General features: G+C 42.7%; 2 protein-coding genes across 2 annotated transcripts in view; one reads left to right on the top strand and one right to left on the bottom strand.

The window, feature by feature from the left end:
* Window positions 1-10,269, bottom strand: part of taok3a (TAO kinase 3a) — a 60,519-nt gene extending 50,250 nt beyond the window's left edge. The window contains exon 1 of the mRNA XM_084024823.1: window positions 10,125-10,269. The gene's annotated coding sequence lies outside the window, so the exon portion shown is untranslated. The remainder of the gene's footprint in view (window positions 1-10,124) is intronic.
* Window positions 10,270-11,641: 1,372 nt separating this feature from the next.
* Window positions 11,642-19,950, top strand: suds3 (SDS3 homolog, SIN3A corepressor complex component). Its single transcript, XM_084024835.1, has 12 exons — window positions 11,642-11,862; window positions 13,602-13,671; window positions 13,807-13,862; window positions 14,690-14,761; window positions 15,980-15,999; window positions 16,114-16,270; window positions 16,470-16,565; window positions 16,792-16,853; window positions 16,953-16,974; window positions 17,175-17,280; window positions 18,175-18,259; window positions 19,082-19,950. The coding sequence occupies exons 1-12, from the start codon at window positions 11,751-11,753 to the stop codon at window positions 19,178-19,180; spliced, it is 957 nt and encodes a 318-aa protein (XP_083880961.1). The 5' UTR covers window positions 11,642-11,750; the 3' UTR covers window positions 19,181-19,950.
* Window positions 19,951-22,568: the final 2,618 nt, after the last annotated feature.

The following is a 22,568-nucleotide window of genomic DNA, read 5'->3' as shown; positions in this document are numbered from 1 at the left end:
GAGTGGTACTCCAGAGTCAAACTACTACGGTCCTCACATGTGTCCACCTTTCACAAATAGGTTGAGCGAACCAGGTTTCCCCTCATTCTGTGATCTGGTGCCAGAGACTGAGAACAAAGATTTAGACCACTTGCCCGAGGAAGTATCTAAATCTTTTCGACTGCCTTCTTCCCTTAATCTGCCAAGCAAGGTTTGCCGAATTCAGAGCAATACCAACTGCCCTCCAGACAAAGTCAGAGCAATGAACATGAATCTACTCCAAGTCTCTCAGCTCAGTGAATGGATTCCATGTAAGAAGCCTATACAGGAATGGATAAGATGTTCTTCAAGGGAAAATGATGATGTCATGCAATCATTCGCAAGGGCCTCATGGGAAGACTGGGGATGTTGTGATTCAGGGTTATACAGTTATGGCTGTGACTCCCACAGCTGTCAGCTTCATAATATACTGGATAAAAACATCCTGCAGCCACTAGTATCACAGGGAGCGCTCTCAGATTTTCTGAGGGAGCCAGTGGCTTTCAGTTGACCGTGGAGTTCAACCGTGAGGAGAAGGGTAAAAAAAAAAACAGGATGGGGGGTTTAGGATTTTTTGTGTCAAAGTCTTCGAGCGGTTCCAGAAAAACACAACAAACTTCTTCTCCCTCACTAAATGCTAACATGTCAAATGTGATCCGTGTGATAGAAGAGCTGTTGGTGTGTCAAAATCAACATATGCTTGATCACACGGCGCTTGAGACAGCCCCGTCTCTTCCTATGCGATGCAACCGAATCCTGAATTACATTTCAAGGGGAAAATATTTTGTCAGGGATTACGTTTGCTTTTGACGTATCACAAATAAGTTTCAAATTAGTCTGCAGAAGTTGGGGTGGTGTGTCGGTCAAAAGTCAAACCTAAGTGGTTTTGTTTCCTAAACCTATAGGTTTTGTAGCATATTTTGTTTTGATTCTATGCTGTTTGAACCTGTGAGTGTAATCCAGAAGAAAATACGTTTCCCTCGCAACAAAACTGAGAACGCAGTTTAGTTTTACGGGAATGTAATTTTGCAGGAGACGTCATTTTGCAGGAGCGTGTTAAACCCTTTCCCTCCTCTGTCTTTCAAAAAGAAAAAAGAGAATGATCAGACAAAATGAAAGAGTCAGAGAGAAGGAGGAAATATATCAGGGGAAACCCCAAAAAGGAAACATGCATCTAGGCCACCGAGTCATTTCCCTTGTGTTTTGCCTCTTCCTCTTCTACTTTTTCAAATATACACTGACAGTATAAATTATGTACATCATCACTGAGGTTTACACAGAGTGGGAGAGGGCCGATGGGTTTTAGGACTTAGCATTTCAGCTTTTTATCCCCTGAAAAGTCTGCCCGCAATTAGTTTGGGAATTAATTCAGGCTCAGAACTTTGCCTCCCCCTTTCCCTTTCAGATCTGTACTGATTCATCCAGGACTCACACACACACACACACACAGTAAAAAAAATAAATTTACATGCTTAAAGTGTGTATATGCAAGACATAAAGCTCTAGATTGGTCAGGCCAATTACATAAAAAAAATACCAACTGCAGCTTAAGCATTGGGTCTTTAAACCTCCAGGCACTGAAGTATTGAGGCGTTTTGTTAAACAACCATTAGAAGCTACCAAATAACAACCGGCCTGACTTGCATGGGACAGGACAAGACAGCAGCTGTTCCACTATAGGATATCAGGGAGCAGATATACTCATCCTACTTGCTGCCTCCCTCGATGACATTTATTATCTTGACTTATAAATTATGTGTGGGGACGTATAACCAAAGTTCTTTATTTATTAGAGGTGATAAACCGTTTAAAAGCGAATCAATAAATGACTGCTTACTTATGCTGTGTGTTACAGTGATCACATAGTGTATCAGCAATAAAATCCACCCTGTGATTATTGGTGGGAAAAGTAACTTGAACCATGACATCTAAGCCGACAGTAATACTGGCCTGCTTCCTGCTCCTACTCTGTGGATTGGTTCCGAATGAACAATAGGCTTTCCTATCGGACATGGCCCCTGTCTCACACCAGGAAACAATAGCTGGACATGGGTCATGAAGGCTGCGGTCTATGAAGAGCCAGGAAGGGTGTGTGCATGCATCGGCGTCTTTGATACTCGATGATTTAACTGTTTCCTCACTTACCCTCTGGGACGATATCACCCGTGCAATTATCCTCGGGTTTGTGGCCTCCTGGCTTTGCAACGCTGCACATCTGGTTCATTTGTGTTATGATGAGAGGAAACGAGAGCAAGAGTGAGTGAGGGGAAGTAGTGGGGTGGGGTGTCGACTGGCAGAGTTTCCTCCAAGTCACAGTTTAATTGGACAATTGTTCAGTTCAACCTCAGGCTCTCTGGGTTCATAAAGGCATACAAAGCTGTCCTAGCATGGGCTGTTAAGCAAGAAAAGGGTGGCAGAAGTAGTCGCTTTGTGGCATTTATTTTTTTTCTCATGAGAAACTGTTATGTTTCCTTATGTAATATGACGCACCATTCACGTCCAGTCTATTGAGAGGAGAGATAATGGCAGCAATTATTGGGTGAAATACAATGTAAGAAACTGTGTTGTCCTTTTGTTAAACATAATTTGTTATCCTTGATGTTTTCTTGAACTATGAATTATTGGTGGGGAATCCTGCAACAATATATTCAGCCAGGCCGAGCCACAGACTTAACTAAAAAATAAGAAATTTAAGTCACATTTAGCCTGATTCACTGCTGGCTGGTGGGAGCGCAACACAATCTCCCCCAGATTCATCAGAGGCAAATCTCCACTTGACCCAATGGAGGTGGTCCAGTCACAGCATTAGGGCTGCATGGTGCTTGGGCAGAGGCCTATTTTCTCTTAGGACTGGGGGGAAGGGGTGGGTTTGGCCCAACAGATGAGGAGTTATCAAGCATTTACATCAGGTTCCGTGGCATCCAGACCAAAAAGCTTTTGTGCAATCTTGCCAGGCGACATCATCCTTAAAAGCCCTGCATCGTTTGGTAATGCTATGGACTGAAAGCTTGTCAACAGTCATTAAATAACACCAATATTGGATACAGTGCCCACTGCTGCGCTGCCGTGAATGTGCTCAAGCAACACACCAGTCAAATGTGCTCTGCAATGGCACTTTAAAAGAAAAGAAAGGCATGTTCAGAAACATGTTCTAAAGTAAGAGAGTCGAAATTATGAAGAGACACAAAAGCGCTTTGGGCAGTCAAAAGGAAGCTCCCAAAATAGACCAGTGTGGTGCAGTGTGTTACTTCACCCCCACTCACATAAGCAAATGTGTCCATCACAATCATGCATCCTAAGTCTTGCTGACATGCCCCACTCTCAAGCTAGCAGCGCACGCTGGAGTTTTCCCAGCCGCTTGCATATAGAGGAGAGTCAGCAGAACGGATGCAAATTGTAGGCCTATGACATGACACTTTGAATTTTTTAAAGACCTCTATTACAGTGAACCATGTTGTTCTAAAATTACTCCTGCCTTAGCCATTCCCTTCATTCTGCCGTGCTAAATTAAGCTCTGGAGCCAGTAGGGGTGGTGGTGGTGGGCAGAGATAAGGCAAGGCAGCCATCAGCAATGGTGATGTCTCCTTGGGTGATGATGATGGCTGCTCTTAATTCCCCAGCACTTCAACTTGTCTTGGTCATGGAAGAGCAGAGAGACGCTTGCAGATTTCACAGGAGAGCTGGAGACAGATGTAGCCAGACATAATGGGGGTTGAAACGGGGGGGGGGGGGGGGGGACTCATGGTCACAGCTGCAACCTCGCCAGAGGATTGGAGACGCGCTTCTAATGAAGGGCTGTAATCAAGTCGATCATGCTAACCTCCCACACCCAGTGAGGTCGACTTGCCAAAATGCCTCTCTTATGACAGAGGGTTTAGTATGCTTGAGGAAGAAAACAATGTGAGGAAGAACAGTCCATGTGATGCACAAGATAGAATGACGTATTTAACAACCAATCTGTTCTGCATTTTGGCATATAACATATCTGTATTGCGTGCGGTAAACAAGTTAAGCCAGATGTCACACTAGCACAGAGCCTATGAAAGGCGTGAAAAAGTATGAGATATGCCAGGTGAATAAAGGAAGGCATGTCCCTCCAGACACAAGCCTACATTTAAAATGCCACAATAAATGCCAAACAAACTGAAATTGAAGATTTTAATGGATGACACATGGATCCTATGGCTTACTAAAGATCTAAACTCGTTGGTCAGACAAAGACAATTTTCAGCAGTGCGAGGTGTCGACTGAACAAGCAGAAGTGGCACAGTCACTAGGGAGGCATTTGTTGATGAGACATCTGTTGGGCCGTGACTTCCCACCCTGCGAGACAGCTTTCAGTAGACCAAGGCCATGACTCAGGTCTGCACCAGCTGCTGGGCCATGACTAGATCCATTTCATATTTTTTCCCTGTGACTACCATCATGGTCAGTGGTGCAAACAGTTTCCATCAAATCCAGAAGTAAATGCTGATGAAGTTCCTGATTATGACTTGGCCTTTTGAGCCTTCAGATGGATTATAAAAATATATATTTTCCCTTAAGAACTGAAGTTTTCAATTAAACACACATTTAATTAAATTGAGAAGATAGATGGGTTGAGTCTGTCTTGGGTACGAACACAGCTTTGGTGCCCACCAAAAGAAGGCTTGGGCACCCACTGTGAACATGGGCATGTGTCCTTGGGTAATTAATTTAACTACTGCTACTGGAGATTAATCCTGTTACCAAATATCTGTACTGGTTCTCTCGATTGCTGGCTTCACAAGACCATGATCTTGCAGCATTGCAGAGTTTTGCTGTCTTTTGAAATAATCATTAAAAGCTGTGCGCGTTAACACATCTGCTAGTAGAGGGCGGTGGGGGGTAGGGAGGGCATAATTCTCCTTGTCATCTGAGACAGCATTCCTATATTAGACATGCTAAACCAGATCACTGCAGAACATTAAGCCTGACAGCAGCGCTTTAATATTTGATGCACTCTGCTATCGTGGCATAAACCACCAAACTGCTGTAGCACAGGCTCAACTGACAATTCTCCGATATATTTTTTTCAAAAGTCAGGCCTCCATCACATGGAAGTGGAGAAAAGTTCATCGCTTTCAGCAGAGTTATGAAAGATGCTGAGATGGATTAGTCAGCAGGGAGGAGAAATGCATATTATTCAATGTTGCTTTCAACAGGTTGCCCTAGATGCAGTGCAAAACCTGCCAAGACGTTCTCCACTTGCATCAAGGGTTTCAACTTTTGGAAAATATCTTAATGGCTGTCTCACGGATATGCACAGCTGACCTAGCACACAGCCAGCAAACTTATTACAGGATTGGTGAAAAGCCATGAGAAATATTTGCCAACCAGTGGGCCTGCTGTCAGTAGGTAAACTTGTTAAATTTGACATTCACATAGGAGGAAGGAAGAGTCACAGAACTAAGTCATAGCAGGGACAGACGAGGTTGTCTGAAGCACTGTTTCCTTTGCTAATTAAAATCGGCCCAGGTTCTGTAAGGCCAAAAGCCTGCCTGTATGCCTTCTGGTTGTTCTTAAATTAGACAAGTCAGGATTCAACGGAGACTGACAAGAGATTGCATTAGGCACTGCAGCACATTAGGAGAGCAGTGAAGCAGAAGCTAAAACAGGCAAACGGAGGTCACACCAGCAATGTAACGCCTATTTTACACAGCGGCAGACAGTGATGTGTTGTACACATTAACTGGTATAGCCTATTATATGGATAGGCACTCTACAGAAACAAGACATGTTTGTGATTAAGGAGCAGAGTCATGAGGTAATTGTAATATTTTACAGCTCCCATGAGGACAAATTCACTCATCAAGGTCAGAGGTTAGGCTAAGCAAAAGAACAGACTCAGAGCACACTAAGACTGTCTTTCTCAAACACTCTGCAGCATATTGGATCCTTGCCACCATGTGGGTTTGAATCTGGCCACTAAATTTGGAGATGTCCTTCACACTGCTCTATACCATGCTGGTGTGCCTTCCTGCTATTCAATTTGTCCCCATGAGAACATCTACAGATCACGGTTCCGATTACATTCATTTGGTACTAAATGTTGCGGCCATTTATGCTGCTGTGAATTTACCGTAACTATTGTATTACAGCCATTGTGTGATGAGAGACACCACCCATTTTATTTCATATATTAAACACACACCCAGATAATCCAAACCCCTTTACAGAGCAAGGCATTTTTGCGCCTGCTGCCAGGGCTTTAAACCTCCTCCTGCCAATGTCATGTCTGCTGGTAGTGTCAGGTCATGCCCACACTAAGCTGGCTAAATTTGAAAATGCACCTTTTTCCCCCCTCTCCTTCATTTTAGCCTTCCATCCATACCAAGCCAACATATTTTACCACCCAAAAATGCTGCATTTTGAGCATGCTCTCCAAAGTGGCTCAATCTAAAAAGACTGATGCATGCCGTGCAGCAGTAATGATAAAGATGCAAACTTAAAGATGCAAACTTTCTGTCACTTCTGGCTCTCTCCGTTATTGCTAATTTGAATGGTAAGGTAGAGTGATTACTAGGGGTGTATGTAAATATGGAAAATATAAAAAATATAAAATTATGTTATTATACTCTGGAGTATTGTATATTATAATCTCTGCGAGGAGGATCATGTGACCAGTCGCGTGTGTGCCTGCATCTGTGAGCGTTCACCTCTCTCCTCGGCTAATCTCGTATTCTGCTACAGCAAAGTGTATTATATTTTGGTTGGCCAGTGATGCTTGCATGCTGAAGGACCTCTCGTGGTTGTGGTGCCTCACACTTTCGGCCATATCGGCACTGCCATTGACTGCCTGCTAAATTCTCACTCATTTAACAGGCCTCCAGAACAACCAATGCATGCACTGCAAAACAGTTTGCTCACTTTTATTGTTTTGGACAGTTTGCATGGCTAACAGTTAATGTAACTGCCAGTAAACATTCTGCTGAGTACATGCAGCCGCTGCTACACAGGTTTGTTTTTGGCAAGATTGTTTGATGTGTCTTATATGGTGACCTCGAGCTGATTGCCTGCATATATTCCAGCTCGTTTCAAGTTTGAATGAGGTACATTTTAAGACACCTTACAGTACATTGTTGTACAGATCGGGTATTAGACAATTGTGAGTTGTATTACAGTGGTGGTCGCTGCAGACACATCTGCACAGTCCTCACAGTGAACCTTTCTAATAAATAATAATTTACATACACAACACAATACAGGTTTCATCATTAATTTGGTTTAATTAACCCATGTCAGGGAACTTCTTAAGTAAAAATAGTTGTCTGGCCAATGGTCTATGCCAAAGCAGAAATGACTGGTTGCCCTGGTACTCTATTCTTGTTGTCAGACAACAGCAACAGAGAACTATGCCACCATGTACAACTACATTGTGTTGAGTGCAGAAAATCATGAGCGATCCACCCCTGTAGTACGAGTCATGACAAGTCACTGGCCACTGTATTAATTTGTTCAGGACAAACAACATGGCTTGTTTTTTGTATGTCTGATTGTTGAGGGTAGGACTACCACATTTAGTCTTTTTGTGTATGATATTTGTCCACAAACAGCACAGGCCAGGTCGCCTTATATGCTACGTTTAGGGTGTTGATTATGCTAGTGGCAATAAGTGGCATGTATCAGGCTGAAAAGAGCAATTTATGTCAAGTTTGTATAGTTAAGAGAGGTTGGTGAATCGGATTTAGAATAACCATGAAAAAATGCTTTTAGGATGAGAAAATGTTCCCGCTTTAGTCCCAATGTGCATTTGGATAATGTCTGGCTAATAAAATGCAATATAGGCCTACTGTTAATGATGATGGAGAATCAGTGATAAATTAGCTATGTGATAATCAGACTTGTGAATATCAATATTTTTTGATATAGCTGGCTGCCCTGGACATTTGCCTTGAACATGATTAACACCTGCAATGAGGGGCAAATGGGAGCATGCCCTTATGGCATCAGTGTGAGCATGTGTGGCTCAAAACCCCCTATCCCGCCCCCGGTCTCTGACAGCCACATCAGCCAATTGTCAACAGCAGCTGATGTGTCCTTTACAAGTGTCAAGCCACATACAACACTTGTGCTCTAAGGAATTTGTGCAAATTCATGAGAAGACTCCTGGCTAACATCTCCATAATCTCTCACACAGCTCTATAAAAACGTATGACTGTATATAATATGCTTGCCTGTAAAGGAAGCTTGTTGTGACATTATATATGGAAACCTGTATCGTCCAGTGTGTTTAACAAAGGCCAAACTAAAGTGCCTGACGATGCATCCAAAAAGACAATAGTCTATTGATTATGTGTCTATTAAGAAATAGTGTCTTCAATTTCTTGGCCCTTTGGTTTTCACAATAAAAAGCTTTTACCTAACCAGATGTGGCTAACCTCGGATGGGTCCAGCTGTTCAAGAAACGTTCTCAGGCTGCAGTGGCCGGCACCAACAACACCCGGCATGACTCAAACATTTACCTGAATATGACCCAGTCAAAGTAAAATCACAAATGTTGTGCTGCCCTCGAAACCACCCTCCCGAGGAAGTGTGTCACTTTCTGTTCCCTCCCTTGGTTGCTTGTTAACAGGTTGTGACCGAGCCTACCAGATATGTGAACAATGGGGAGGACTTGCACAACAGTCCTGTGCCCTTTGAACGACGGCATGTCCGCTGCAAAACCGAAGTAGGGCACTGAACCTCTGGAGCAGAGACTTAATGGCAAAAAGAGTGTAAAGAAAAACACAAGTCTTAACAAAACAATAGTATTCTCTTTCTTACTCTGCATTACTTCAATACAAGTCATGTGAAACAAGCGTGTGTGAAATGAGTTTTCCATCCCCTGCTTTGCACCTCCGAGTAGAAAAAGACATGCAGAACATGCATCGATTTGAATGACATGCATGTGCAAATGTCATAATACGAGATTCAATTCTTCTGCGTATGTTTCTTAAAATAAATATTTACAAATGACAGTTCAGCAGTGATGCCTCTCACTCATGCACAGACGCGCGCGCGCACACCCAAGAGATGACATCATGTTGGGTCAGCTTGTGTTTTAGTGCTCAGCTCGCTATGTACATCTGCCATTTCAAGCGCGTCACGTTAGCCTACATTCACTTTGAACGCTGGTTATTTAACCAAGCACCGTGCTGCTGCGTGCACGTCAGGAGCTCTTGCAGCACTCTCGCCAGGAAGGACTTTAAATTAAATATATAGCCTATATATATGAATGACGTGATGAACGAATGACGAGCTACTACAACGAACGCGTGCCACTATTGCAGTCGAAATCACACGAAACAAATGTGACGGGCGCCGACGACGCTCGACTGATTAACGAGTGCAGACGGACGTAGTAGAAATGTGGCTCGGGTCATGTGTAGCCCGGCGGACGGTTACACCGTCTCCACCGAGAGCCATCGTGAATGTGCGTTGATAGTAAAACATCTCACTCACAACAATGTAGGACGCAGCGGAAGGTACCACGGTCGTTTCGGATGTGACAGACTCGCGCAGACTGGCGCACATTGCGTGACAATGCTAAAATAACACCTGGGACAAGTTTACTCAGCCTCAAACCGTCTTGTCATCTTTAAAAAAACAACCATAACTGTTCACTTAATTACAACCTGTCGTCTCTTTGCTCTCCATACTCACCTCCCGAAAAACAAACGGCGGAGCGTCTCCCTCCGTCAGCTCACGGCGTAAATATCCAAATATTTTTTTAAGCAGGTGCACAAACGCGTCAATCAATAAACATGTACTTCATTCGAGACGTAAAAAAAAAAACTACGCACTTGTATGATGCTGGTCTCCCGTACTCACCACGTTCGAGCGAAGCGGCGTTGAAACAACAACAAGCCGAACCAGCGTCGAAAACCAGGCGACGTTTTCAACTTCAGGTGCAACGTTTACATCCGCTCTTAACCGCTTTGACGTTTAGCTTGGGTAGTTTAGCCGTTGAGGCAAGAGGAAGTATCGTTGCAGTTTGAGAGCGCGAGGCTAGCGCGAGCCGTTAACCGTTGGGGTTAAGTTGGTGTGGGGAAACAAACGGTGACAGCAAAACAACAACGGAGAAGGAGAAAACAAAAGACGCTCACCTTTTGTAAAAGTCGTCGTCGCTGACAGGCGGTGCTCACTTCGGGAACATTTAGTCCGACTCTGAAGATGTCAGTGCGACTTTGCGAAGTGCTGTCAGTCGGCGTGGACTTCCTGAATGACGGAGCAGCGGGAGCACAACCCCTCGCTCGTGTTTGACAGCTACTTTGACAGACGGCCGGAAATAAAGTTGTCTCATGTAGTGAAGGGTGTGCACTTTCCAGACGTGCTCTGCACAAATACTACATTTAACGTTTGCCACCTTATGCACAATTGGTTGACCCCAAAATCGGCAAAACAAATAGATAGCGTTGAATATATATGTACATATACCATTCAAAACGCTGCTTTAAACCAAAAAGATAACAACATTGCACCTTATTTCCTTTGCGAACCATTAAAGATACATGAACTGAGTCACACCGATTATGTTGCAACTTTCAGTGATGGCAAGTCAGATCAGCTCCTGAATATACTCAGTACAATGCTGCCCCCTGCTGGTGCATGTTTGAAGTTCAACTAATTTGTCAGTGTCAAGAATTTATTAAAAGGGACAGTTCACACCAAAATACATGTCGTCCCTTCTACATTGAGTTACTATTTCATATCAATATCAATCAAAATGATGTTGGTGTGATTTGCCCAGTTTTGAAGATATCTGTCCCTAAAACCACATAAAGCAGAATGATTTACCTGGAATCCGGGTGAAAGTGAGTCATTTGTACGGATTAAAACACTTGACGAGCATAATTAGGTTGGAAAATAACACACTTTTATTCGTGTATTTTTTATTTTGTAGAAGCACTGTGTCAACAGAACCAAATAATAGCATTAATTGAATAGTATAGGCAACACAATACGTAATTCGGAAATGTATTGACAAGTAAATACATCATATTGGTACATTACAACATAAATAAGTCTAATACCGATGAAAAAGTGCAGGTCTAAAAGTCTGGTTGGTGGAATTCATACACCAAAATAAGCCTGAACAGAATTGATCAAATCTGTCCTATATTCCGGTTATGTTTTGTCAGCCATGTGATCCAAAATTCTTATCTGCCTTGAAAGATTCTGAAAGACCACATCAAGTTTGAAAAACACATGCAAGTAGCAGGCATTACCATTGTTTTTGTCCCATGAGTGATGGGGTTAACTACTGGATACACACGCTGATGGCAAATCAGACAGGATGCAGCAACACATCGTAATCGGCGGCGGCCTAATTGAAAAAGAGTGGATTTCCCCAACATTTACTCCGCAGATCATTTTCTGTGTAGAAAAACAAATGGATAGCGAGTAAACCGGGAGCCAAAACAAAGAGACCCCACAGACCCTGATGTTCGCCGACATGCCTGATTGAATATTTTACCGTATAATCCAGTGCGAGTACAGACAACCTACATTGACGTTATTCTTCATCTCAAATTATTTACTTTAATAATTTTACATTTTTAATAAATTATGTTTTTATATTACAGGTTAACATTACAGACATTTTATACAGGCATAAGGTCAGACAGCTTGGCACTCGGAGGTCCTGCCAGTTGTAGGCGCTGTTCCTAGCAAGCTGCGAAACACAAATCGATTGTTTATTTTGTGTTTGTTTACATTTTCCTAGCGATCAAATGGCTTCAACTTTGATATCACCTATGGTGGATTATTACAACGACGAAGAAGAACTTGATAGCGTGGATGACGACGACGACCGTAGTTTCAGGGGAAGAGACTCAGAAGAAGGTAACGTTAATCGAATTGACCAAAAGCTCCCTGACAGTCGGGCTCGGTCTACTTGTTGGAAGACACTGAAGCGCGCAAATATTGCGTACATTTAGCCATTTTTGATACAGCGTTTAACGTGATCAAAATATTACGCTGGATTTGGTTTATTTTAGCACTTCCTGAATCAAATTCTAACGGCCTCTACCCAAATCTGAAAAGCTAATTAGTCCAATACTAGCCTCAGCCACACGCCGTTAGCTTGCTAGCTACATAACAAATTGGCTTCCCGACTATCGACAGTCAAGTTACTGCCCGATCGAGGAACATTTCGGAAGCATGTGATGTAAACTTACGTTAGCTAAACCGCTTATGCTATCTTAACGTCTCCAGTGCCGATATAAAATTAAACCCGCGTGAACGATAATAATACAGATAAACTCGCATTTGTTTACAGGCTTACTGGCTAGCGTTTCGATACGAACGTTAAGCGTGGGCTATCAGTCAACTTTAACCACATTATTGGGCATATTTCCTCTACGTTATCGTGTAGAAAGACGTTGCAGACCAAACGTAACGACATGTTAAACTATGTTCGGGTGTATCACACTGCATCCGGATTAATGTAGTTGTAATACATTGTACTCCGAACGGGGTACGCTTATTAGCCAACTAGCTACGTAACGTTAGCTCCGAGCATTGACAGGTCGGCAGGCAGGCGAAACCCTGCGTGCTGTGTCCACTGCACTGCCCTTTTCACACTATTCAATGAGACAGGACGGATAGCAGTGAGAGAGGGAAAGACGAGAGGAAAGCGGGGCGATGACAGCACTACAAGGTTAGCTGGATTCCTGACATTGACTTCCATGTGAACTGCTGGACATGTATATATATATTTTTCTTTCCTCCTGCGGATATGTTGACGGTTCTGTTGTGTCTAACTGCGCGAACTAGGATCGCGTTACTGTTTAAGCGGCGAGCTAACTTAAGCTAGCACATTATTGCTAACCGAAAATGAAAGCTGCTGTGTCAGTTTAATACGAGTGGGCCTTACCCTTCTTAAGTTGGGAGCTAAGTTTATGAGCACCGGCTAACCTCGGTCAGACAGCGTTGCCTGCAAAGCCACCCGTGTGTCGGGTCAGAAAGGTAACGCTTTCCGACGGGGGGCTAGCCGGTGCTCCGGTAGACCTGGCTCACAAGTTTGCCACATCGCACTAGCCCAGACATGTTAGCTTTGCCTCGAGAGAGTTGCCGTTGAACTGACAGCAGCACCAAGTTAGCCGGGGACCGCTTCTGATTGATCCCACCATGCGGCAAATGCTTGACACTCAAATTAACAGCTGCATTTCCGTCGCTTTGATTTGATTACATTTACGAGCATTAGCTTTGTCTCGCAAAACTTTGTGTGTGTGCTGTTGTTGTGGTAATATACGGTGTATGGTCTTTCATGACAAACGAGGATTGTTCCCCGTGTCCTTCTTCTAACAGACCGGAGGGCATTCCCGAGCAGGGTGTTCACCATTACCTTGCCGGTGCCACGCACGTCCTTGTGATCTGTACGGATCTCAGCTGCCAGTGGACTCTACTTAATTGCATCACGGTTTAATAGTGGAAAAGCTAAAACGACCTTAAAAAAACACGGTCATGTCGTGGAACAGCGTGCTGACATGATCACCTGTAGGGTGTTTTATCAGCAACAACCGTTTAAAACTAGCTAGGAAATGGTTCTGAAAAGTATGTCCTGTCCCGATCTTTTCCAGACACGGAAGATGCCAGTGAAACAGATCTTGCCAAGCACGACGAGGATGACTATGTCGAAATCAAAGAGCAGTAAGTGTTTGTAGACCAGGGATCAGCTGTTTTCAAGGATCAACCTTTTTATCAAAAATCATTTGAAGGTGAGAGTTTTGAATGTGTGCCCGATGAAAGGAAACGTGATATCAGCTGTGGATTCTCTCATTGCAGGATGTACCAAGACAAACTGGCCTCTCTGAAAAGACAGCTACAGCAATTGCAAGAAGGTAAGCACTTGGCTTTTTTTAGGACCGAAGTGTGTCAGGAATTTTTCCAAATGGGAACGGCTGCTGCTCTTTATCTTGTGGGATGTAAATCCTGTGATCATTTGTCAGTTTTTATGAGTTTGAGACACAGACGGATCCCTACTGGTTACTAATGGTGGTTTGGGATTACATCATCAGGCCACAGATGCCGTTTCAGAGACAGCTTGAAAGAGCAGCTACTGTCTCTGGCTAAGAAACGGATAATAACCAATGACGAACAGTCCTCTGCCATCACATGCAGCTCATCTTGACTCTTGTTCTCGACAATAAATTAGACGGTGTAGAAATTGTGCAGTGACATGTTGTGTGCTCTTTGTTAAAGTAACTGAGTGATATATTGACATTATGGCGTGATATAATGTATCTTAAATTTTGGTTCAATGGCTTAAGAATTTTCTTCTCCTGTTTTATTGGCTGCATTGCAGTAAAGTGATGTAATTCAGACCAGACATTTCAAGCTGTTCTATTATTATATCCACATTAATGGTGGCAATTCATTAGAAATCTCATTATATAAGAATTTTGAAAAGGCACCAGTAGTTATGCATACAATATCGTTCCATTATTGAGGTATTTGGGCAAAAATATATTTTTTTTAAATTTGTTTTTCTACATTAGACTTTGGGTGGGTGATGATAGCAGGTATAGGATGCCAAAATATTGGCTTAAAGTTACTGGCTCTCATCCTACTCAAATATCTAAGTCATAATTAGATGGTAAAATTATTCAAACAAAAGTTGTGATTCCATAGATCTTCATGTTTGGTAAATGACACTTTTGTGCTGCAGGTACACTACAGGAGTATCAGAAGAGGATGAAGAAGCTCGACCAGCAGTACAAAGAGAGACTCCGAAATGCAGGTAAATTGAGCAATATGCTGTGCTGTGCTTCTGCTGCATGCACACCAACAATGTTTTGGAACAGATTATTCAAATTGTGGAGTGCTTCCTGCCTTAATTCGGTTTGTTTTGCCGGGGGAGAACATTGGCAATAAGCTCTGTTGCAAAACAACATCATGGCGGTGAGACATTGAAGAAATATAAGAAAGAACAGAACACTTATGGATATAAGAAGAGAAGTGTGGGCCATGGAAGTATTTATATACACAACAATGGTCTGATTTCCCACATGGCTGCCACCTTAAGATTTGTTATAAACAGTAGTGAACTTTTATTATTATTGTAGTCATATTGTACATGTGGTTAACTAGTCTTGACTTTTAGTCTTTTTTTTTTTCCTCTCTCCTGCTTTCTGTTCAAATTAGAAATGCACAAAGTAATGCTACCTTTTAATTTGTTGTTGTTGTTTTTTTGAGAACGTGAATGTGTTTTAGTTTCAGTACCGATGTCATGACTGGTCGATTGAACCATGGAGTGTGAGGACAGGAGTCGTATAATTTTTTGTTTTGCGGAAAGAGTGAATACAAATGAGTGTGACTGAACACAACTACCCTCAGTTTGTTTCTGGTACATTTTTACATATTGTATGGAAAAGGCAGAAGTTTTTAGATTTTGGAACCGTTTCTCTTCAAGGCATTGGTTTTACTGTGGAGTGAAGATACTTTATTGAGATTTACACCCCAACACTAATGAGGTTGGCTAGCTGGCTGACCGAAGAGCAGCTGGAAAAAACGCTCCCGCCACTTTGGCTAAAACAGTTATTTACTTTTCTGGATATTCCTTACATGAAACAGTCTGTTGCAAGGACACGAGATGCAAGGCAAAATAACACAAATATTTTAGATAATGGTGTTGAAAGAATATAGACGCGTGTTGCTGTAAGAAATACGTAAACCCCCACAGGGAGGAGTAAGGGGTGGTTTTTTGCTTCTGAGTTTTGTCATGGTCGAGTGGTGAGGGATTTACCTTGGTGGAGCTGGTGGGTCGTCATGGTACCACTTTGGCACTTGAATGGCTGTCAGTAAGTGGTCCAATTCAGTACATTCACTACATTTTATGGTATGTTGTTTCCAAAGTTTCTTTAGTTACTACCATTACCTACAGAAGTTATGTATACGTGTGTGTACTATGATACCTGCACTACAAATTGAATTGATGTGTTTGTCTTTCCCTTTCCAGATCTCTTTCTCCAGCTTGAGGTGAGTGTAATTCTCCCTGCTGACTGACTGACTGATGTAGTTCAGACATACCTTTACTTCTCTGATTACAAGGAAAACAGCATTCTCATTTCTCTCTCTCTCAACGTTCTGCAGACAGAACAGGTGGAGAGGAACTACATCAAGGAGAAGAAAGCGGCGGTGAAGGAGTTTGACGATAAAAAGGTTGAACTGAAGGAAAACCTAATTGCAGAGTTGGAGGAGAAGAAGAAGATGATTGAAAATGAAAAATTAACAATGGAGTTGACAGGCGGTAAGAGATTATTAACAGGGACTTGCTCAGCAGAAGAGAGATAACGGGATTAAAAAGGGAGTGGAGATTCAGTAAATTAAGATGTTGCTGTCGACCACTTTTAATAATCTGTGCAAAGGTTGTGCTTTTTGTTAAATGTTTGACTCTGTTATGATGTTATTGTTGAATGCCAGTTTGTCATTATTTTCTTCACACGTAGACTCAATGGAAGTAAAACCTATCATGACTCGGAAGCTGAGGAGACGGCCCAATGATCCGGTCCCAATACCAGACAAACGGAGAAAACCTGCACCAGATATCCTTCCCATAAACTCAGAGTCAGCTGACACTTTATCTGAATCTGTGAAAGTTAAAGTGTTAAGTGTTTATTGTACTTGTAACATTTGCTCAAGATACTGTTTGATTCCTAGGAGAGATATTTTGTTTCAGTCAAAAGGAGGTCAGACGTCAGGGCCCGCTACATCGGTGGCTAAATATCTTCTTTGTTGTGTTCATAAAATACCTTCCTTAACTCTTCGAACCTCAGCTAAATTATTTGTTAACAGATGAACAGATAATGGAAGATCTAAGAACACTTAATAAGGTAAGTGTTTCTGAATGCCTTCATATTATGCACCTCCTTGCAGTAGTAGTTTTTTCTCTCATTTATTTTAACATCTTCACACACCTTCTTTTTTTACAGCTTAAGTCACCAAAACGGCCAGGTATGTCACAATTCTCACTTTTTGCAGTTATTTTCCACTTGTCACGCAAAACGAGTTCTGTAGTTTAAGAAATAAATCATCATTCATCATGAGAAAATCGACAAAGCACCCATGTGTGTATGCTGAATATGGTTAGCTTAGCACAAAGACCGTAAATGCATTTGCATGGCGATACTAATGGGGTGTTTCTCCCTCTTCAGTGTCCCCCACGTCTCCAGAGCACGTCCCCACCGCTCCCATGGAGAACCCCTCCCAGCGCTTCGAGGCCCGCATCGAGGAAGGGAAACTCTACTACGACAAAAGATGGTGAATTTGTAGTTTTATTGTCAAAACTGACACCACCTCACATTGTGCCATGTCTCCTATAGCTTGACTGCAGCTTGTTGCCACTAGGTGGCCACATTGCCATGGGCTTGATGTCTGGTGTTTCTCTGGTCTTCAAAAGACATGTTTAAACCACTTTGATGGCAGCTTTAGTTTTTTTTCTGGGGTACAGATAGAGATATTTCTTAGGAGCCGCTGAATGATCGCTGGTGTTTGAAGCCACTATAAAAAAAAATCCAAATTCAGTGATGGTGGCTCCATGAGACACAATGCTGCATTCGGCTGTGGTGCAGAGATAAAGAGAGTGAAAATCCTTGACCAGACACAATGCTGATGACCTTTTCCTTGAAAGCAGAACTCTGCATCAGACATGTGTCAGAACATAAGGTCACGAGAAGAGGGGTTACAAAAATAGAATTTTGTCTTATTAGCTGCTGATATAGACGGAGGCAGTTGAGAGGAGTGAGTGGTGAAGTATGTGCACTTTTCTTTCAAGGCAAAGTCTCATTTATTCTTCGCTAAAGAAGACACCACCACGGAACGTCTTCACAAAGAGCTGCAGGGAGACACATGCGTCATTATTCTTCAGTGGGCCCCTAATGATCAAACGTTTGGTTGTCTCTTCCCCTGGGTTGGTTCTGTCCTTTGACAGTTTGGAGCCATTTAAAAAAAAAAAAAAAAAAAAAAGAAAGAACGTCTTGTTTTGACTTTCGAGTCCAATTATCTATTTAGTGCCATCTCAGGAAGAATGGGATTTATTCAGCCGGGTAAAATGATCTATAATGAACTCCTCTCCTGTCTGCACGTGTGACTATTTCTCATTTCCCACCTTCAATGCTGAATAAATGCCATTTCTGTGTTGTTTTTTATGCACAGGTACCACAAGAGCCAGGCCATCTATCTGGAGTCGAAGGACAACACAAAGATTAGCTGTGTCATTAGCTCAGTGGGGACCAATGAGGTGAGCTTGGGTCCTCATCCGTCTCTGGTTTACTGCTTTAAACATGAGGCTGCTGATATTCTCTGTTGTCACCAAAGCTCACAGATTGATCCTAACTCATTCTCTGTAGCCAGAGCTTGATATATTTTATTCCTCTGCGCCGTAGAGCTACATTGTCGTCCAAAACCCATTAAAAACACATTAATGAGCCGCACTGTGGCACTGGGTGACATGTTCCCTCATTACCACCAACACTCCCACTGTAGATTATTTCGAGACAATCCCACCGCCCTGCTGCTGGAGGCACTCACCAAATGTGTATTAATCCACAGCTGAAAACAGTCTCCAACAAATGCACAATTTACTCCTGTTTGGGTAACATTTGTCATTGTCAGTTTTGGTGGGAACTGCCAACAATAAGAACATTTAAAAAAAAATAACAACAGTCTTATCCTGAAAGCTGGGGTTGGTAATTTTCTTCAACGACTTTGTTGTTGTTGTTGCATTTGTTGAAATTCTCATTACAGCCCGACAGCAATCAATAAATCGAAAGCTATGACAACAAAAGGAAAAAATACGGTATTGCACCGTCTTTCAAAAACTGCTCGCTGGAAAGCTGTGACTACTGACATGTTTACTTCAGTTCATTATTATAATTTAGGGGGAGTGGCTTTGGAGGGAGGCCTGAAGTGACGGGCTGCCAGTGTTGCCGACTTTGCTTCTTTCTCGCTCGATTTAGCTACTTTTGAAGCTAGTGCTGCTACTGTCATTGGAAAAACTGGGCTGGGTTTTTGGTTGTATAACTTTGGAACACTGTATTGAGGAATCATCTTTGTTCTCCAGATTTGGGTGAGGAAGACGAGCGACAGTACAAAGATGAGGATCTACCTGGGACAGCTTCAGAGGGGAGCGTTTGTCATCCGTCGACGGTCGGCTGCGTGAAACATTACCCCACCCAACCCCATCTGTTAATTTATCCATCCATCCATCCATACGCTTGTTCATCCACTGTTTCTCTATTTGGTGCATCTCCATTGACGCACTCTGCCGTGGCCAAGAATATGTCATTTTCGTCCGTTTCCCCCACATAAACCAAATGATAATACAGTAAAAGTGGTCGTTCAAGCAGCCGACGGTTTTCCAGCATTATTTGTCACTATGTGGCTCGTGTGTGAAGGCAGCTGCTGGTCATAAAGGAACCGGCTTTAAATTTGTGCGTCTCATGTTGTCAACACAGATCTTTTCTACACCATGCAGTCTTAATTACATTTGTCATTAAGTTATTTTTTCCACGAAAGGCTTCATGTTGATCCACAGAAAAAACTGTCTTCAAGCCTTTGAAAGTGTGTCACTGGTGACTTGTAACAAAGCAAGCACTGGAAAAGAAGCTTCAGTTTTGGCTGATTATCATGAATACCTTGAAGTTACAGCATCCTTGTACCAGGAGTCATGCTATTTTCAAACAAATATGCCTTCTGCACTGTCATCAAGAAACGACTGCTTGCTTTGCTGATCCTTTGTCCGAATAACATGTTTAATTGTCCTATGTATTAAAACCTTTTTTCCTATTTTTTTGAAAAAAAAAGTATTTTGAGGTTTTTGTTATTTCTTTGCCATTTTGTGTGATCCTCTCCATGCGTGAACGATCTGGATTAGTTTGACTGTATATATGCATGTGGAATGCAAGTTGACTGCTGATTCATACTAAGTTCCATTTTATTAAAAAATGTTTTCTGCATGTTATTGATCCGACGAAACAGTTCATTGCTTTAATGATTGTGAAATACACAAGCTGGTGTTTAACTAGTCGTGTTTATGAACGCTATGATCCTCAGCTAGTGTTCTGTTTGGTGCCGAGCTGCAAGTTTTGGGCCAGAAAACCAAAACACTGAGCTGAAAGTCCAGCCTTAATTCTTTGAGGGTCCCTATTTGAGGAATGGTGTTTTTCAATAACAGTGCCATAATATTCATAGAGCATGCTCATTGTAAAAGATTTCAGATCATATTTTAAAATGACCATTAATATTTATAGTAGGGCAAATAGAAGCAGTTGAACTGCTGTGTATTTTTCCATCCCAGCGTTCATATTATCCGTAAGGGGGTATTTTTCCACATCACGTTGATTTGCCAGCGTTTCCATACAATCAACCTGAACAAGTCACCTCACTGTTCCACTCCAGTCACACAGCTGCTCTCAACCATCCCTCCACTTTGTAAACAGCCGAATCATTTGGCATTCAGCACAGGTCCTCCGCCAGCCGACCAACCTGCCTTGCCGCTCTTGTGTGTCCTATCTATCGCTTTCACCGGATGGCGTGTTTCACTTCGCCTGACTTAATGACACAGCCTGACAAGGAGGGCAATTACTGTTTTGCCATGCTGCACAAAAAAGCAAGGCTCATCTCGGTAGACTTGTTGTCCAGAAGCCTCAGGTGTGATTGCTGAGTCTCTTGCGGGGACATGAAATGAGCTGATGGTGAATGTGATGACCGTCTGCTCCCTTTATTGCATCTCATGTCTGGATTTTGGTTAAAGCCAGAATAACATACACTGAAGTGTTTCATAAGGGGTTTTGGGCTCAGTTTCATATCTAACCACCATGTTTCATCACAGGCCGCGTTACTTGATCTTGAATCGGGCGGGGACAGAGAGGTGGCCAGAGGTGACATCAAACCCCCAGGAAGAGTGGTGTCCAAACCATAGAATTAAACTTTGGGTTGGTCACATGATTCCACTTGGCCCAAAAAGACCCTTTCCCTCAGACTTGCATTGGGAAAGTGACATCAAACGCTGCAACGCTGTTCCTTTTAAACATCCATGAGAGTCGGAAGGCGATAGGTAGTTTGCTGATTAGGATCATGGATCTATGACTGAACAAGCATTCAAGGGCCGTGACTGAGCATGTCTTGTTAAAAAGTCAATGAAATGATCACAAACAAACGTATAAAGGACCTCAATGACCACAAAGAGGAGCTAAATGGCTACATAGAGATGCAAAAACTGCAAATAGATAAAGAAATACAACAAAACATGCAAAAGGACTACTAAGAGAAGCAAAATGACTGTAAAGAGATACAAAACAACTACAAAGAGACAGAAATACTACAAACATGCAGATGCAGAAGGACTTCAAACACTGCCAGATCAGTCATTTCGTAGATGTCTTTTGTATATTCTTTTGCGTTGTTTCATATAAAATTGTATTTAGTTGGCAGTCATTTATTTCACTGAATAAACAATGTAACTTTTAATAATGTGCTGTTTTCATTGCCAATAACTTGAAGGGCTTCAATTGTCTGAAAACATTTCTGTTCATTTTACAAATTATGTAGCAAATTATCTCCCTTTAAAAAAAAAAAAAAAACTCAATCAATAGCTCATCATGAGAAATTGCCCCCAACACATCACCATAAAGTAGGAAGGAATGTGAACAGATCATTATTGCTCAGAGTTTACCTGAATGGGTTTACTGGTGTTGCCCACACTTTGGCGGTGTGTCGATGACCCATTATTTCACTGCCTTTTAATCTTCACATTGAACCAAGCCACATCCACGCCTTGCTACCGATCCACTGCTCTCTCGTTGGGATCGTTTCAGTCAGTACGCTCTCACTGCAGGTGGCTGTTCCTACTTCCTACTGTCTTGAATCAATATGCTGAGCAAGCAAGGGGACGAGTGGGAGCATGGGCTCCGGATGGCTCTCTGGTGATGAATCAATTGTTTTCCCTCATGCGCCATCTCTCTTCACCGGAGTGTGTCAAACACCTGCTTACACTCACCGTGCACAAAGCACAAAGGAAGCTCTCCAGCCGTCCGTGACCCCCAGGTCATTACCGCCATCCGGCTGTGGTTTGGGTTTGTTGGTGAGTCTCACTGGAGCTCTTATACTCGTTGCTGGTTATTGCTTGTGTGCATAAAAAGTCACCCAGGGCATCAATAACATTTTTTTTTTAAATCCCCCCTTCCCCTCCTCACAATCTCCCACCAGTCCCGTGGTTCCAGCAGCGAGTTCCTTCTTTCATCCTCTTCCTCCCTAAATTGAGCATTCGCTCCAGTGCATGTTAGCACTTGGATGCATGGCTTCAGGGCGCAGAGCTGCATTTCTGCTCGTCGCTATCTGGTGGGAAGCGAGTGGGATCCAGGCAGACTCAGATTTGCCTCTGGTGGTCTGAAGAGAGAAACGGTAGCTCCTTGACAGCGCTGCCAGGCCGTGTACGTGCATGTGTGTGTGTGTGTGTACGTGCATGTGTGTGTGTGCCTGTTTATCACTCTTCAGCAGGTCCTGCACTGGGAGAGGAATTCATTTACAGTACAAGCTTCTCATTTGAC

This window comes from Eutrigla gurnardus (genome assembly GCF_963514095.1).
Source record: "Eutrigla gurnardus genome assembly, chromosome: 13".
Taxonomy (NCBI): domain Eukaryota; kingdom Metazoa; phylum Chordata; class Actinopteri; order Perciformes; family Triglidae; genus Eutrigla; species Eutrigla gurnardus.
Note: the sequence above shows the minus strand (reverse complement) of the source record. Positions and strands in the feature narration are given on the sequence as shown.

What these genes read in the sequence shown, in the direction of transcription:
- suds3 (XM_084024835.1), top strand. Translation starts at nt 11,751, where the DNA reads ATGGCTTCAACTTTGATATCACCTATGGTGGATTATTACAACGACGAA. An exon ending in TAAGTCACCAAAACGGCCAG is followed by an intron (nt 16,975 to 17,174) that starts GTATGTCACAAT and finishes CTCCCTCTTCAG; the next exon opens with TGTCCCCCACGTCTCCAGAG. An exon ending in CTCTACTACGACAAAAGATG is followed by an intron (nt 17,281 to 18,174) that starts GTGAATTTGTAG and finishes TTTTATGCACAG; the next exon opens with GTACCACAAGAGCCAGGCCA.